The sequence below is a fragment of the Mirounga angustirostris genome, unplaced genomic scaffold (genome assembly GCF_029215605.1).
Source record: "Mirounga angustirostris isolate CCGP_5_RB_7025 unplaced genomic scaffold, mMirAng1.0.hap1 SCAF_158, whole genome shotgun sequence".
Taxonomy (NCBI): domain Eukaryota; kingdom Metazoa; phylum Chordata; class Mammalia; order Carnivora; family Phocidae; genus Mirounga; species Mirounga angustirostris.
In genome coordinates, this window is record NW_026991866.1 from 87501 (window position 1) to 105031 (window position 17531).

Here is a 17531-nt window from a genome sequence, read left to right on the forward strand (position 1 = left end):
CTTGAACCTCCGTCTGTCCGGTCCGTCCCGGAAGTCACGACCCTGGGGGGAAGCGCCCCCAGGCGAGAGCGGCCCGACCCGTGCCCGGCACGCCACCGCCAGCGGCGACTCGGGACGGGAGCGGGCGGGCAGACAGCCGCTCGCGCGGCACGGGGAAGCGGGACGCGCGGGGGCGCCCCCCGAGCCCCTCGAGAGACAACGCCACGAGGAAGGGCGGCCGCCCGCGCGCTCGCACGCACGCGGGAGCCCCCACGCGCCGGACGCCGGCCAGGCCCGGCGGGACCCTCCCCCGACTCGGAGGGGGGAGGCGCAGGCCGCGGTAGGCAAAGAGCGGCGCTCGGCCCCCACCGCGGGGCCGGCAGAGTCAGACCCCTCGCAGAGAGGAAGTTCTGCCCAACACGCAACGGTAGTCACCCCGCACCGGTGGCCACTACGCGCAGAGGAGGGGCGGCGGCTGGGGGGTTCCGGTACCCCAAGGCACCCTCTCGGATCGCTAGAGAAGGCTTTCTCACCGAGGGCGCATCGCCCCCACCCAAATCGTGCCCCCCCGCCCGTCCGGGCCCCGCGGAACGGCGTTCCGAAGGCCTGACAGCCAAGGGCTCCGGGGGGCGGGCGGTGGATTCGCGCGGTAAGGAACAGGCACCACAAGGCAATCCTGAGCGCTCGCGGCCGGGACCCCGGGAGGAGACCGCCCTTCGCCACGCCACGCACGCCATGCTCGCGTCCCCGACCAACCGGGAGTTTTGCGCCTCCGGCGAGGCAACGACGAGCAGAGACAAAGCACGGCATGCCAGGCAAAAAAGGCGGCAGCCCCTCGGCTGGCCAAGCGCCAGAGCGCGGGCTCGGCCCGCCGCAACCGGCTCACACACGCCCCACCAAGTCCAGTCCCCACAACACCACCAGCACAGCTTGCGGCGGGGGATGACGAGGCACCCGCGTCCCACGGGGGGGGGCGGGGTGGGCCTCCCTTACCGACTCCACCACCCGCTCCTCGGACACGCCACCGACAGCGGTGGCCCGACGGAGGGGGCTCGCTGGGAACGGGAAACGACGCTACCGACTCGGCCTCAGGCACCTGAGACGACCTGGAGCGCTCCAGGGGCACCACGGAGGGCCACGCGCACAACGCGCTCAGCACGCCCAAGCGCGTGAGCAGCGCGGCGCCGGGACGGCCCTCCCCGTGGCGGGGAGGACCGCGCACCACACGAAGCCAGGGAAGGCAAGCGAGAGTGTCCGCTGCGTCGGGGGACCCCGGGCCCGCGAGCGCCGTCAGGCAGAACACGGGAAGGCGGGGTCGGGCCGGAGCCTGCACACACCCCCCCCGCACCCCCCACCTCACCGCCACGGCGGGCGGAGGCGAAGGAGCGAGGGGCCCGCGGGCAGAACGAGAAGAGCGGTCCCATTCGCCATGAACGTCCGTCCCTCGTCTGGCGCGGCTTAGGCCCGGCCCGGGAGAGCGCGAGAGCACCACATCGATCTGGCAAAACACAAGCGCCGAGAGGAGCCCGAGGAGGGGAGAAGCCGGTGAGGACAGCAACCCGAGGGGGAGCCTGTTTTGTTTTGTTTTTTTTCGGCCTCACCGGCACCCCCTCGAAAACCCCAGGGCAGGAACAGCCGGACAACCCGAGAGAGAGGAACGCCTGACACGCGGCACGGAGCCTTGCGGGACGGGAGGTTGTCACGACCACAGCCGGGTGCCCACAGAGTGGAGGACACAGGGTAAAGGACCCACGCGCCACCTGCCCACAACCGCCCTCGGGTGCTGGAGACCGGAGGCGGCACCAACGGCCTGGGCCACCTGGAGGCACAGGAGCCGGCGCACAGGCCCACGCGGACGGCTCAGGCCAGCGACGGCAGAGCCGGGCTTGGCATCCCTGTCAAGCCCGGAGCCCCGCCACACGCCCAGAAGCCCACCTCCCTTAAGGAGAGGATCGCCCAAACATAACGTGCCAGCACCTACCTGGCGGCAAAAAGGGCTCATTTCGGGCGAGAAAATAGCCGCGCCGCCTGGCGTGGCCTAGCCACAGGTCACCGGGATCTCCTGGGACCGTGTCCCGGCCACGGGCCCCAAGCACTAATCCATCGCCCCCGTCTCCCCCCGGAGCCCCCCCCGCGCCCCCCCCCCCCCCCCCGGGCCATCTGGTCGACCCCCGGAACGTGGTGGCAGCCGGCAGCGAGTAGGGACTTGGCGGGAGGTGGAGCGGCCCGGATAGGCCCGCCCCCGGGTCCGCCTTTCGTCCCCAAATCGGGACTTTAGAAATTCTCACCAAGTTCTGTGGAGGCCCCTGCGGACGCCCTCCTCCCCGGGCCTCAGGACCGCCCCATGCCGGTCCCCGACTCCCGGCCGGGACTGAGGAAAGGGGGCGATGCCGCGGAGGCGTCCCCCCGAAGGCCGGACCTCAACGGGAACCGCAGCCGGGCCCCTGGGGCCCTCGCGGCCCGGCCCGGCCCGGCCCGACCCGGTCGGGTCCCCACCTCCGCAGCGGGCCTCGGAAAACTTGTTAAGAATATCGGGTCCGGGGCGCCTGGGTGGCTCAGTTGGTTAAGCGACTGCCTTCGGCTCGGGTCATGATCCTGGAGTCCCGGGATCGAGTCCCGCATCGGGCTCCCTGCTCGGCGGGGAGTCTGCTTCTCCCTCTGACCCTCCTCCCTCTCATGCTCTCTGTCTCTCATTCTCTCTCTCTCAAATAAATAAATAAATAAATAAAAACCTTAAAAAAAAAAAAAAATATCGGGTCCGATGACCGGGACCCCACGCGTGCCCGCGGCGGGGCCCGTCGCGCCATCCATGGGCTTCCCCGCAAGGCTCAGGCCGGTCCCCAACCGCCCGAGCGTGACACGGAAGGCCCAACGGCCGACCGGAGCCACGGGCCGGATGGCGTCCGGGCGCCCGACGCAGCCTCTCCCATTCCCGCGGGCGGAGGAGGGGGCACCGGCGGGTGCTGGTCGACCCGTCCAGGCGGCCACCCTAGCGTGGCTCTCCGGGAGCGAGGCGGCGGCGCCACCACCAGCCCACAAACCTGGAGGCTCAATCTCCCGCGAGCGGAGGTCGCGCCGGTGGCCCGGAGACAGCGGGCCGATCTCGCTAGCGTCGCCGGCCTCCCGGTACTCCGCCTCGGGAACCGCGGCCAAATACAATCCCTTGCCGACATCGCTGACACTCCGGCGGGGACACGCTATCTAAAAGCGGCCGCCAGGTGGCACCCGACAACCGGCGCGAACAACAACGAGGCAGATCCGGATCGCGGGCCCGCGAAGGCGCACAGCCCGGCCGCCCGGCCGCCCGATCTCGTGGGGCACGGGCCTCCCACAGCGGCACACCTGCGGCGCCCGGGCTTCCGGGAGGACTTAAGACACATTTCGGCGGGCAAGGACCGTAAAACCGAGACCAAGCGAGTACTCCGACAACCACCACGGATGAACCTTCTCTCTTCTATCATTTTAAGGGGAGGAGGAGGTCTCTCTGAAGCATACGAAGAAAGCTCAGGACAGGAAGGGGGGGGGGGGATTGACACACACCCCCAGAAAGGTGCACATCAAATCCGTCTCTGCACGTACGCGATAACGTCCAAGGCCAACAAGCGGGGCGGGGCGTGCGGGGGCGGGGGGCGGGGCGCGCGGTGCGTGCGGGGGCGGGGGCGGGGCGGGGCGGTGCGTGCGGGGGCGGGGGGCGGGGCGGGGCGGTGCGTGCGGGGGCGGGGGGCGGGGCGGGGGCAGGCGCGGAATGGGGAGGAAGGGAGTTAAAATAGTCCTTCACTCAAGAAATCCAGTTCCGCAGAATAGAGAGCCCAGAAATGGACCCTCAACTCTATGGTCAACTCATCTTTGACAAAGCAGGAAAGAATGTCCAATGGAACAAAGACAGTCTCTTCAACAAATGGTGTTGGGAAAATTGGATAGCCACATGCAGAAGAATGAAACTGGACCATTTCCTTACACCACACACAAAAATAGACTCCAAATGGTTGAAAGACCTCAATGTGAGACAGGAGTCCATCCAAATCCTAAAGGAGAACACAGGCAGCAACCTCTTTGACCTCAGCCAAAGCAACTTCTTCCTAGAAACATCGCCAAAGGCAAGGGAAGCAAAGGCAAAAATGAACTATTGGGACTTCATCAAGATAAAAAGCTTTTGCAAAGCAAAGGAAACAGTCCACAAAACCAAAAGACAACCGACAGAATGGGAGAAGATATTTGCAAATGACATATCAGATAAAGGGCTCGTATCCAAAATCTATAAAGAACTCATCCAACTCAACACCCAAAGAACAAAGAATCCAATCAAGAAATGGGCAGAAGACATGAACAGACATTTTTCCAAAGAAGACATCCAAATGGCCAACAGACACATGAAAAAGTGCTCAATATCGCTCAGCATCAGGGAAATCCAAATCAAAACCTCAATGAGGGCGCCTGGGTGGCTCAGTTGGTTAAGCGACCGCCTTCGGCTCGGGTCATGATCCTGGAGTCCCAGGATCGAGTCCCGCATCGGGCTCCCTGCTCAGCGGGGAGTCTGCTTCTCCCTCTGATCCTCCTGACCCTCCCCCCTCTCATGCTCTCTTTCTGTCTCTCTCTCTCTCTCAAATAAATAAATAAAATCTTAAAAAAAAAAAAAAAAACCTCAATGAGATACCACCTCACACCAGTCAGAATGGCTAAAAGTAACAAGTCAGGAAATGACAGATGTTGGCGGGGATGCGGAGAAAGGGGAACCCTCCTACACTGTTGGTGGGAATGCAAGCTGGTGCAGCCACTCTGGAAAACTGTATGGAGATTCCTCAAAAAGTTGAAACTAGAGCTGCCGTATGATCCAGCAATTGCACTACTGGGTATTTACCCCAAAGATACAAAAATAGGGATCCGAAGGGGTACGTGCACCCCGATGTTTATAGCAGCAATATCCACGATAGCCAAACTGTGGAAAGAGCCAAGATGTCCATCGACAGATGAATGGATAAAGAAGATGTGGTATATATATACATACAATGGAATATCATGCAACCATCAAAAGGAATGAGATCTTGCCATTGGCAACGACGTGGATGGAACTGGAGGGTATTATGTTGAGTGAAATAAGTCAAACAGAGAAAGACATGTATCCTATGATCTCACGGATAGGAGGAATTCTTAATCGCAGGAAACAAGCTGAGGGTTGCTGGAGTGGGGGGTGGGGTGGGAGGGATGGGGTGACTGGGTGATAGACACTGGGGAGGGTAGGTGCTCTGGCAAGCGCTGTGAATTGTGCAAGACTGTTGAATCTCAGATCTGTACCTCTGAAACAAATAATGCAATCTATGTTAAGAAAAAAAAAAAAAGAGGGCGCCTGGGTGGCTCAGTTGGTTAAGCGACTGCCTTCGGCTCAGGTCATGATCCCGGAGTCCCGGGATCGAGTCCCGCATCGGGCTCCCTGCTCGGCAGGAAGCCTGCTTCTCCCTCTCCCACTCCCCCTGCTTGTGTTCCCTCTCTCGCTGTGTCTCCCTCTGTCAAATAAATCAATAAAATCGTAAAAATATATATCTTTAAAGAAATCCAGTTCCGGGACATCCGTGCCGTCCAACACTAGTACGGGGTGGGCGGGGGAGGTGCTCTAGAAGAGTTAAATATTGATGATGATGATGATGATGATGGAGAAGAAGAAGAAGGAGGAGGAGGAGGAGGAGGAGGAGGAGGAGGAGAACTGTTCCATGCTATTAAGGGTAAAACAAAAACAAGGCGTAGAACTTCCTCTGGCTCGTAAAGGGGGAAAAAAAAAATGGTTTGGGTTTTGTTTTTTGTTTTTTCTTTCTTCCTGTTTCAACTAAGCGCATTTCAGGGCACCTGACTGGCTCCGGTCGGAGGAGGCCCACGCGACTGCGACTCTTGATCTGCAGGGGTCGTGAGTTCCAGCACCATGCTGGATGATCACTCAAAAAGCTTTCAAAAACAAACACGCAAACAACCGACACCGAGCAGCATTAACCATCAAAGATACACACCTGTGACGAATACGACGTCAGAGGAAACCACGAGCAGCAGTAGCAGAGGATAGGACACTAGAGGGCAACAGAGCCCCATCCATAGGTGCTAGGGGCACTTGAACGCTTTCTGTGTCCACTAGGGACCTCGAAAAAACTTCACTCCCCTATCCAGGGAGGAGAGGGGAGAAGCAACCTCCAGCAAGAATTCCTTTGATTATCTTAATCGCAGGAAACAAACTGAGTGTTGTTGGAGTGGGGGGTGGGGTGGGAGGGATGGGGTGACTGGGTGATGGACACTGGGGAGGGTGTGTGCTCTGGTAAGCGCTGTGAATTGTGCAAGACTGTTGAATCTCAGATCTGTACCTCTGAAACAAATAATAATGCAATCTATGTTAAGAAAAAAAAAAGAAGAAGAAGAAGAAGGAGGAGGAGGAGGAGGAGGAGGAGGAGGAGGAGGTAGCAGGAGGGGAAGAATGAAGCGGGGGGAAATCAGAGGGGTAGACGAACCATGAGAGACGATGGACTCTGAACAACAAACTGAGGGTTCTAGAGGGGAGGGGGGTGGGAGGATGGGTTAGCCTGGTGGTGGGTATTGAGGAGGGCCCATTCTGCATGGAGCAGTGGGTGTTGTGCACAAACAATGAATCATGGAACACTTCATCTAAAACTAATGATGTAATGTATGGGGATTAACATAAGAATAAAATAAAAGAAAAAAAAAAGAATTCCTTTGATTAAAGGTAACTCTTACTACATTGAACTTCACCATTTCGGGGCACCTGGGGGGTGGCTCAGTCGTTAAGCGTCCGCCTTCGGCTCAGGTGACGAGCCCAGGGCCCTGGGATCGAGCCCCACATCGGGCTCCCTGCTCCGCGGGAGGCCTGCTTCTCCCTCTCCCACTCCCCCTGCCTGTGTTCTCTCTCTCGCTGTCTCTCTCTGTCAAATAAATAAATAAAATCTTTAAAAAGTAAATAAATAAATAAATAAATAAATAAATAAATAAATAAATAAATAAATAAATAAATAAAATAAACTTCACCATTTCAACATGGACCTTTAATGGTTTCCTTCCCAACCAAGCCTTTCTCCTTGCCTCCTCCTTACCCGCGTGAATCCCTGATCCCACTTCACAACATCCCCCCCCCCACACACACACACCAGGCTGAAAACTGTTCTCTCTAAACCATAAATCCTGAGCATCAGGAAAGTACACGAGGAAACACAGACGAGAGAGAGAGAGAGAGAGAGAGAGAGAGAGAGAGAGAGAGACCAAGCAAATAATGTGGCTCTGAAGGCTGGACATCGATCGAGTTGAGAGAAAGGACCAGACATCACAAACTCGAAAAGAAGGTTTTCCTTTAAAGCTGATCTCTTCCTGAGTTGGCTAAACTACGTTCTTTACTGGTACGGCCTCCACTCAAGAGTGCGACGATCAAAAGAAGGTTTCGCAGTAAACACTTCACGGGTGCATCTATTAAAAAAAAAAAAGAAAAGAAAAGAAAAAAAAGGGCGCCTGGGTGGCTCAGTTGGTTAAGCGACTGCCTTCGGCTCAGGTCATGATCCCGGAGTCCCGGGATCGAGTCCCGCATCGGGCTCCCTGCTCGGCAGGGAGTCTGCTTCTCCCTCTGACCCTTCCCCCCTCTCATGTGCTCTCTGTCTCTCTCATTCTCTCTGTCTCAAATAAATAAATAAAATCTTTAAAAAAAAAAGTTCACGGGTGCAGGCTTCACATTGGTTTTTCAAGTACACGTATTTCAGGGCACCTGGCTGGCTCGGTCGGAGGAGGCCCACGCGACCGCGACTCTTGATCGGCGGGCGTCGTGAGTTCCAGCACCGCACTGGATGGGTGTACAGATTACATACACAAGCAGACAGGCAAAAGGAATTAGAATCGCTATGGTGATTTCGAAGAAAACAAAACAAAACTCAGGAAACAAAGTCGTCCTCTCCGGGCCCGTTTCATGCTTATGTATAGAGGCGATAGAGACCCTGTGATGTTGGCAGACAAAAGAGACAGGTCGGTGGATGGAACGCCACAGATACCCAAACAGATAGGCCCAAGCCCGACAGAAGTTTGACAAATGCGCAAAGGCCATTGGAAGGAGGAAAGACGGCCCACCTCCCCACGAAATCAGAGGGCAGGCATCAGACATCCACAGACCCAACACGCAGGCAAGCAGGCAGACAAAGAAACAAGAAAGCTGGGGCGCCTGGCTGGCTCAATCCGTGAACCGTCCGCCTGCCTTCGGCTCAGGCCCTGAGCTCAGGGTCCGGGGATCCAGCCCCACATCGGGCTCCCTGCTCGGCGGAGACTCTGCTTCTCTCTCTCTCAATCTCTCTCTCTCTCTCTCTCTCTCCCTCCCTCCCCCCTCCCTCCCCCCCACCCCTCCTCTCAAATAAATAAAAGTCTTTTAAAAAGAATAATTTAAAAAAAAAAAAAAAGGAAGAAAAGAACGTCACTCACTCCCCTTCCGGCATAGGGAGGACATCTTCGGGGGGGGGCGGGGGATGGGGGGGATGCCTCTCGGGAGAAAAGGGGGAGATTCAGCGAGTCAGCGCACCCTCCTTGCACCTGTGTGTGTGTGGGGGGGGGTGGTGGTTTGTGTGTTTCCTTGCCGCTGCTCGTTTTTTACAAGTGTATATAGAGTTCAAAACAGTATGCTGGTTTCCTTTATATCTAAGTCTTATCTCGGGTTTGGGTTCTGATGGGAGGAGGGAGGGCCACCTTTTCTTCCGACATGGTGGAGAAGGAGAAGAGGGATGCAGGCCTGTGCATATTCTTTTCCGTCGTGGGGTGAGCAGAGGACTCGGATTCAGCTCTTGCTGGATGGGATCTAATTTCTCTGTAAACAATCAGGCAAGATATCAGGCGAACAGAGGGCGAGCAAAGGTTAGCAGAACATGGACAAGATTGGCTATGGGTGCTGGAGTTTCCAAAGCAAGGATTTCATCAGAGGCACGTGAATGTCAAAGATTTCCAGGGACCATGTTCATGGATGACTTGGGGTATAGGTCATTTCAAAGTTACGGTGCTACCACCCGGTCACTTGAGCATACTGTCTCCAGCTCACGGCTGCAGATGCGATATGGGGCTCCTCCAGGGATGGAATTGTGCCAGAGAAAGGGAGACAGCAGCCTGTAATTGAGCCTAAGGTGTGTCTGAGAGAGTGACTCTCTAAAGTGCCTTGAGGCAGAAGGAGACCAGCTAGATTTGTCTTTGCTAGGTATTTGTGGCAATGGGGTCGGTGTGGCTGGTGGGTGTTGTCTGTTTATTTTCTAGATTCAGAGAAAGAACTCTTCAAGTGGAAGTATTTGCACAAGGGGTCTGGCAGGATGGGAGGGTGCAGGGGTCGGTCCATTTAACAAGATAACAGGAGGATCAGGCCTTTTAAGAACTAGGCAAAGAGAGGAGTTTAGCTTTGGTCATCACAGCACCTGGCACCTCAGCAGAAACAACAGAAGGTTCCCAGGATGAATTGAGTTGCAGGAGTCAGCGTGAGCAGACCCCACCACCCTCAGCCCTTATCCCTCAGCGCCCCCCCCCCCGCCCCCCAGGCACACACACCCGGGCAGGCAGCGGCTATAGTCCACTCCGAGCTCCAGATCTGGGTCCCGCCCCCCCACCCCCACCCCCACCCCCACCCCCACAGGGCTCCCCTGTCCTCTTCTCAGCCAGAGATGTATATGGGAGGGTGGTCCCAGAACAAATCTCCCCTCATCCACGGAAACCTTGCCAACACTTCGACCACTTTGCCTGAGCTACCAACTCATCTGTACCCGTGCGTGATTTTTTCCCTATGGACCAGGGGCCTAGTTACCAACTTAGGATGGACAGCCCCCCCCCCCCCCCCCAGCCTACTGTTCCAATTCGACCAGAGGACTTCAGTTGGGGGGGGATGGGGGGGCTGGGGCTGGGGCTGGGGCGGCTGATGGGACGTTCAGGGTGATCCATTCTAATGGGCCTCATTCAATCGCTTCATTCAAATGCAGAAAGCTTTCTGTTAAAGTCAGAGCCTGGAGCTTCCCTCCATTCAATGGCTTTCCTCAACTCCCCCTAACCCTTAGGCTGCAGCTTGCAAACTTCGGAGAGAGATGAGGGAGGGAGGGAGGGAGGGACGGAAGGGAGGGAGGGAGGGAGGGAGGGAGGGAGGGAGGGAGGGAGGGAAGGGAGGGAGGGAGGAGGGGAAGGGGAAAGAGGGTGTCTGAAGAGCTCACCTCATCTGGGGGCAAAAAGAGTCCCCTCCTTTTCCTAACCCACGAAACTCCAGTAAACCCTTTGGGAATCATGAATGTGGGGGATGATGTCTTACTATACTGCCTTCCAGGGATGGGTGTGCAGGTAGGAGGGTGTGGCATGGTGTGGCTGGCTGAGTCTGAGGAGGACCTTGAACACATGATGGTGGTATCTTAGCGGTCAGAGGCCAAACACAAGCATGGAGTGATAAGGGCTAAGGGCTAAGGGCTAAGGGAGGCCTGACAGGGACCGTTCTAACTCATCCACCGAGTTATGGGCCCAGCAAGCACACTCCTCTAAATCAACATTAACAGTTTATTGATTGTTGGGGCACCTGGGTGGCTCAGTCATTAAGCATGTGCCTTCGGCTCAGGTCATGATCCCAGGGTCCTGGGATCGAGCTCCGCATCGGGCTCCCTGCTCCGCGGGAAGCCCGCTTCTCCCTCTCCCACTCCCCCTGCTTGTGTTCCCTCTCTCGCTGTGTCTCTCTCTGTCAAATAAATAAATAAATACAATCTTAAAAAAAAAAAAAAAAAACAGTTTATTGATTATCCATCGACCTGTCCTCCCTCTCCCACCTGCTTCCCAAGGGAAATCCTCGGTCTCATTCCACGTAGTCACTGGCTGTTTTCGCACACCACCTTCCTGTCCAGTAAGAGGAGGAAGGAAGATGGACAAACAGGAACCAGCCCCACAGATGGCACCTCTGCACAGAGGGGTGAGTGTGAGTCTCATTGGGCCAACTGTGACTCTGAGCCATGATCCCAGGGTTGTTTAAAATATGGAACAGAAGGAGCACCTGGGTGGCTCAGTCAGAACAGCACATGACTCTTGATCTCAGTCAGGGTCCTGAGTTCAAGCCCTACACTGGGACTACAGATGATGAAAAATGAATGAATGAATGAATGAATGAATGAATGAATGAATGAATGAATTTTTAAAAATAAAGTATGTAATGTTTATCTCTTTAAAAAAAAAAAATGGAATGGAGGGGCGCCTGGGTGGCTGCCGGTTGAGCATCTGCCTTCAGCTCAGGTCATAATCTCAGGGTGCTGGGATCGAGCCCCACCCCTCTGGGGCTCCCTGCTCAATGGGGAGTCTTCTCCCTCTCCCTCTGCCCCTCCACCCACCCATGCGTGCAAGCTCTCTGTCTCTCTGTCTCTCTGTCTCTCTGTCTCTCTGTCTCTCTCTCTCTCTGTGTGTTTCTCTCTCTGTCTCTGTCTCTCTCTGTGTGTCTCTCTCTCTGAAATAAATAAATAAAAACAAACAATCAAACTTCAAAAAGGAAAAGGGCAGGGACATTTATGATTATTCATGGCGAAAGTTGGAGCACGTATATTCAGGAAACATATGTACCATAGATTCCCATGTTTACTTCGGGGTGGAGACCTGACATCTGAATGAGGCAAAACTGAGTCCCTGATGTCAGGAGGTTATCTGAGGACAAGGAGAAGAGGCTGTGGGCATGCTCTGAGAGCTGGTACAACCTGGATGGGGTCTTAGGCTCCTTTTCTCAGGTAAGGAATCAGGACCTCGCTTCTTCATAGGCTGCAGCCATTATCAGTTGACCTTGAGTCCAGACTTCTGCAGAGACAGCCAGTATTTGGTAGCAGGGCCTGAAAAGACACAATAGCTGACTAGGGGGAAACAGTTCCCTGAAAAACCAGCTTTAAGCTTTCTGCTAGCATCAACCTCATTAACCTTATGGGGCACGGTTTCAATCCCCACCCCCACCCCCACCCCCACCCCCACCAAGTGAGGATCATTCCTCAGTCTTAGGGAATTGGGATGATGATGGCTGTGGCTATTCTTTCATCTCCTCAGGGGAGGTAGGTTTTGGGTAAACGACAGTTTCTGTAAATCTTAGCTGTAACATGGCTATGTTCAGGGCTAAACAGAAGTTTTTAACCTACAGGTTAAAAGGGAATAAAAATAACAGGGAGTCAGACATGCTACATTTTTCCCTGTTAAAATTTCCCCTTGTCCATCCTGCATTCCATTTCTATGACACATGGGCAGAGGTCTGCCTTCTTTATTTAACTGCTTCAAGCTGAATTAGGGTGCAGTAGAGGCTTTGGAATGGAAGGATCTGAGACACTGCAGGTCGCAATTTTTGGTCCCTTGTGCTAATGGAGGGGGTCTCAGAGATAGTTCCTTATCTGAGAACTTGGTTATTTTTCTACATGGTTTGGGACTACATGACACCATTGATTTTATCCCCAAGTGTAGTCTAAGGAATAGTAACAGTAGAGTCAAACCCAATTCTCTCATTCTCTCTCAAATTGATCTGATATCGGTGGGTATCCAAGAATACAGATCAGTAAATTAGTCTGAGCCCCTCCCCTGGGGGGGGGGCGGTAGGTTGTGGTGGTGAAGGGCTTCTGGTAGCCAAGTAGCTTAGTGTTTGATTTTATTTACATGGGTTCTTTTTTATTTTTTTTTTTCTTTAAAGATTTCTATTAAGTAATCTCTACACTCAATGTGGGGCTCGAACTCACAACCCCGAGATCTAGAGTCGTATGTTCTACCAGCTGAGCCAGCCAGGTGCCCCTATTTATATGGGTTCTTATTTTCCAAAGAGGAGTTAATACAGGTGCAGCAAGGTGGAATTAAGGATCATAGACTCTGCCTCATTCAGCAAGTGATCTTGTAGTTAATAAGAGGCATTTCTATGGAAACAAAAGGAAAACATGGTTAATGGTTGGAACAAGGGATACACCTGGTGTCTAAGTCCAGAGGGCTGCCAGTGAGAAGGTCTCTAGATGTCAGGCTTGAAGCATCCTCCAATAGAGTGGGAGTGGGCAGGGGCAATCTGACTAATTTTTCTGGCGTATAGTTCAAATGTCTCATTTTGAGTGACTCATAGAGCAACAGGCACAAAGATTGTCTATATATGAGTTATTGTGGTCATTTCCCTGAAATTTATTTCAAGTTGTCCAGCTTTCATTTGCCAGACTTCAGGAAAAAGGACAGTTTTAGTTCTTAATGATTGTAAGATAAGAGAATGGGAGAATGTTCTGAAACAAATAATGCAATATATGTTAAGGGGAAAAAAAGAAGAAGAAGAAGAAGGAGGAGGAGGAGGAGGAGGAGGAGGAGAAAAGGAGGAGGAGAAAAGAAGAAGGAGAAGAAAAGAAGAAGACGAAAAGAAGAAGAAAAGAAGAAGGAGAAGAAAAGAAGAAGAAGAAAAGAAGAAGAAGAAGAAGAAGAAGAAGAAGGAGAGAAGAAGAAGAAGAAGAAAAGAAGAAGAAGAAGAAGAAGAAGAAGGAGAGAAGAAGAAGAAGAAGGAGAGAAGAAGAAGAAGAAGAAGAAGAAGAAGAAGAAGAAGAAGAAGAAGAAGAGAGAAGAAGAAGAAGAAGAAGAAGAAGAAGAAGAAGAAGAAGAAGAAGAAGAAGAAGAAGAAGGAGAAGGAGAGAAGGAGAAGAAGAAGAAGAAGAAGAAGAAGAAGAAGAAGAAGAAGAAGAAGAAGAAGAAGAAGAAGAAGGAGAAGAAGAAGAAGAAGGAGAAAAGAAGAAGAAGAAGAAGAAGAGGAGGAGGAGGAGGAAGAAGGAGGAGGAGGAGGAGGAGGTAGCGGGAGGGGACGAATGAAGCGGGGGGAAATCGGAGGGGCGGACGAACCATGAGAGACGATGGACTCTGAACAACAAACTGAGGGTTCTAGAGGGGAGGGGGGTGGGAGGATGGGTTAGCCTGGTGGTGGGTATTGAGGAGGGCCCATTCTGCATGGAGCACTGGGTGTTATGCACAAACAATGAATCATGGAATACTTCATCTAAAACTAATGATGTAATGTATGGGGATTAACCTAAGAATAAAAAAATAAATTAATTAAAAAAAAGAGAGAGAATGGGAGAATGTTGGAAACCTTAGTTTGAAGAGTCACAGTCAGATACTCAAGGAAACCAGAAGGATCCAGGATCCAGTCCAGTTTTATAGGCAAACAATAAACGTTCAAAGATAATTAATCTAACACTCACAAAAGTGTGTTATTGAAATGTAATCTTTCTCTCTAAAGTCACCTTCATTCCTGTCAAAGATAGCCAAAAGAAGATTAATTTGTTTGTAAAACAAGTCCAGTTTTAACAAACTTGGCCCAATCATCTACGTAGGGACAGCAAGAATAGCAATTGACCATATATGGGGTCTTTCTTCTCTTTTCTTTTTCCTTTCCTTCTTTTAAATCTGCTTTGATGGAGCTTTTTACAAGGAATTTTAGATTGATCCTTTAACTGCCTTTTTAAAGCCGAGAACCAAGCCAAATATTGGCCATCAGATTCGCCTGCAAGACTTGTAGATTTGCGGAGGGGTAGACGAACCAGGAGAGACGATGGACTCTGAAAAACAAACTGAGGGTTCTAGAGGGGAGGGGGGTGGGAGGATGGGTTAGCCTGGTGGTGGGTATTGAGGAGGGCGCATTCTGCATGGAGCACTGGGTGTTGTGCACAAACAATGAATCATGGAACACTACATCTAAAACTAATGATGTGATGTACGGGGATTAACATAAGAATAAAAAAAATTACAAAAAAAAAAAAGACTTGTAGATTTGGGTGAATTCCTCTCTTCTTTGAGGGCCTCCAAATTTCCTGAAGTTCCTGCATCTGCCAGGAGGTGGTACTCTTCACTCACCTGGTAAGGTTGAGGGGACCTCTCTAAGCAAGGTTATCAGGCCAACATTTCTAAGGGGCTTTACTGGCTCCATAAAGTCAATCTGACTTTCTTAAAGCAGTCTCACCATATCTGAGTCTACGCATGTGTCTCTTCGAGATGACAGTCCAGGGGCACCTGGCTGGCTCAGTCGGTAGAGAGCACGACTCTTGATCTCAGGGTTGTGAGTTCGAGCCCCACGTTCAGTGTAGAGATTATTTAAAAAATAAAATCTCGGAGGAGCGCCTGGGTGGCTCAGTCGTCAAGCGTCTGTCGGCCTTCGGCTCAGGTCATGATCCCAGGGTCTTGGGATCGAGCCCCACATCGGGCTCTCTGCTTGGCCGGGAGCCTGCTTCTCCCTCTCCCGCTCCCCCTGCTTGTGTTCCCTCTCTCGCTGTGTCTCTCTCTGTCAAATAAATAAATACAATCTTAAGAAAGAAAAAAAGAGTACACTAACAATCCAAGAAAACCTTGTCATTTTAACATAGAAAACCCAAATCTCAATCTTATACCAGTGTGCTTTTCTTCTTCTTTTTTTTATTCTTATGTTAATCCCCTACATTACATCATTAGTTTTAGATGTGGTGTTCCATGATTCATTGTTTGTGCACAACACCCAGTGCTCCATGCAGAATGGGCCCTCCTCAATACCCACCACCAGGCTAACCCATCCTCCCACCCCCCTCCCCTCTAGAACCCTCAGTTTGTTGTTCAGAGTCCATCGTCTCTCATGGTTCGTCCGCCCCTCCGATTTCCCCCGCTTCATTCGTCCCCTCCCGCTACCTTCTTCTATTTTTTTTTTCTTCTTCACATAGATTGCGTTATTTGTTTCAGAGGTACAGATCTGAGATTCAACAGTCTTGCACAATTCACAGCGCTTGCCAGAGCACCTACCCTCCCCAGTGTCTATCAGCCAGTCACCCCATCCCTCCCACCCCACCCCCCACTCCAGCAACCCTCAGCTTGTTTCCTGCGATTAAGAATTCCTCCTATCCGTGAGATCATAGGATACATGTCTTTCTCTGTTTGACTTATTTCGCTCAACATAATACCCTCCAGTTCCACCAGTGTGCTTTTCAAACTGCCTTCTCCCAAGCTCAGTCAGTCCTGACCATGCATAAAATTCCTTTTCAAAAATTCTCCTTCACAAACCCCTTCCACAATTTCCTTTTTCATTCAGACTCGGTCTTAAAGTTTTCTTTCTTTAAGTACCCAGTCCCGTTTCAGTACACCATTACTTCCTTTTCCCTCAACAAAAAAAATGTTTTCTCATTTCTTGTACCTCTTTTACACGTCTCCTACCTTCCCACACACGGAGTTGTTTTTGTTATCATTTTGTAGCAGTCCCAATTCCATGTGGCAGAATTTTAATTCTTAGAAATCTCAGTCTCTGGTGAAACGTTAGTAGTAACCAATGGCGCACTCTCTATTACACCAGAATTCTTTAGATTGGCAAATGTATGAATATATTTCATAAATTTTATTTATTTGACAGAGAGAGACACAGCGAGAGAGGGAACACAAGCAGGGGAAGGGACAGAGGGAAAAGAAGGTTCCCCAATGAACAGGGAGCCCAATGCGGGGCTCGATCCCAGGACCCTGGGATCATGACCTGAGCCGAAGGCAGACGCTGAACGACTGAGCCACCCAGGCACCCAAACGTGGTTGGTTGGTTGGTTGGTTTTTATAAAGGTGATGGAGAGGTATATTTTGATAACCACAAATACAGGCTCACTGTTGTGACGGGAGCGTGGCACATTCCACTGCCCACCCAACGGCTTGTAACGCAGGGAGAACCGAATCCAAGTGCTTTTATGACAAAGAAAAGAAAGAAAAGGAAAGAAAGAAAGAAAGAAAGAAAGAAAGAAAGAAAGAAAGAAAAAGGGAAAGAAAGAAAGAAAGAAAGAAAGAAAGAAAGAAAGAAAGAAAGAAAGAAAGAAAGAAAGAACGCAAAGTTGATTATTTGTATTATGTGTGACATTGATAGCTCCAAAACCACGTCTTTTTAAAATAAACCAACAACCTTGAATTGGCTTTAACGCCAAAGAAGTTGCACCTGCGTCCACTAAAAAGTCAATCGATTGTTTTCCCCCATCAGACTCCTTGGGGAAAGTCTGAAGCGGGCGGTCTAAGATCAGCGGAGCCCTCGGGCCCCTTCCTGCTAGTTTGGGAGGTGCTCCAATTTAAACCTCATAAGGAGGTGGCCCAAGGGCTTGGGCCCAAGGGCAAGGGCTTTTGCTCCTTGATAAGGGGGTGGGGAGGAGGAGGAGGAGGAGGAGGAGAAAGGGGAGCCCATGGCACCCGGGGGGGGGGGGGCGGGGGGGCGGGGGTAGGGAAGGGCGGCTGAGACGGCGGCAGGGGAGTAGAGCACTCCAGGCACACACACCAGTGGTGCAGAAACGGGGCAGGGGAGGCGGCAAGGGAGCCATTGGTAAGGCCCAGGGCACATATACATTTACAGTTTTGGACGAACCTTTTCTTTTTTTTCTTTGCTCCGCCTCCGCCTCCGCCTCCGCCTCCGCCTCCGCCTCCGCCTCCGCCTCCGCCTCCGCCTCCGCCTCCGCCTCCGCCTCCGCCTCCGCCTCCGCCTCCGCCTCCGCCCCTTTCTTCATCTCCTTCTGCTTAATAGGCTTTGTCTGTGGTGGCTTTTCAGCCCTCCGGAAGCCAGTGGGTTGGGCATCGGTTCTGGTGCC

The 17531-nt window shown here is 52.6% G+C and overlaps 1 protein-coding gene and 1 long non-coding RNA gene across 15 annotated transcripts in view; one reads left to right on the plus strand and one right to left on the minus strand.

Moving 5' to 3' along the window:
• LOC135363389 (serine/arginine repetitive matrix protein 1-like) overlaps positions 1 to 4619 on the plus strand; it is a 9206-nt gene extending 4587 nt beyond the window's left edge. The window contains exons 3-4 of the mRNA XM_064583944.1: positions 1 to 3529; positions 3838 to 4619. The exon at positions 1 to 3529 is cut by the window's left edge and continues 485 nt beyond it. Of these exons, the coding sequence (XP_064440014.1) occupies positions 1 to 589 (589 nt within the window). The 3' untranslated portion in view covers positions 590 to 3529; positions 3838 to 4619. The remainder of the gene's footprint in view (positions 3530 to 3837) is intronic.
• Positions 1 to 15455, minus strand: part of LOC135363387 (uncharacterized) — a 101496-nt gene extending 86041 nt beyond the window's left edge. For 6 of the 14 annotated variants that reach the window (XR_010409073.1, XR_010409067.1, XR_010409066.1 and 3 more), the window contains exons 1-3: positions 14927 to 15454; positions 11548 to 11807; positions 8683 to 8800 (exon numbers count right to left, since the gene is read on the minus strand). This is a non-coding gene — a long non-coding RNA (uncharacterized LOC135363387). Of the gene's footprint in view, positions 1 to 8682; positions 8801 to 11547; positions 11808 to 14926 lie in introns of all 14 variants that reach the window. The other 8 variants (XR_010409069.1, XR_010409070.1, XR_010409068.1 and 5 more) reach the window with 4 other exon arrangements.
• Between the last annotated feature and the right edge of the window lie 2076 nt (positions 15456 to 17531).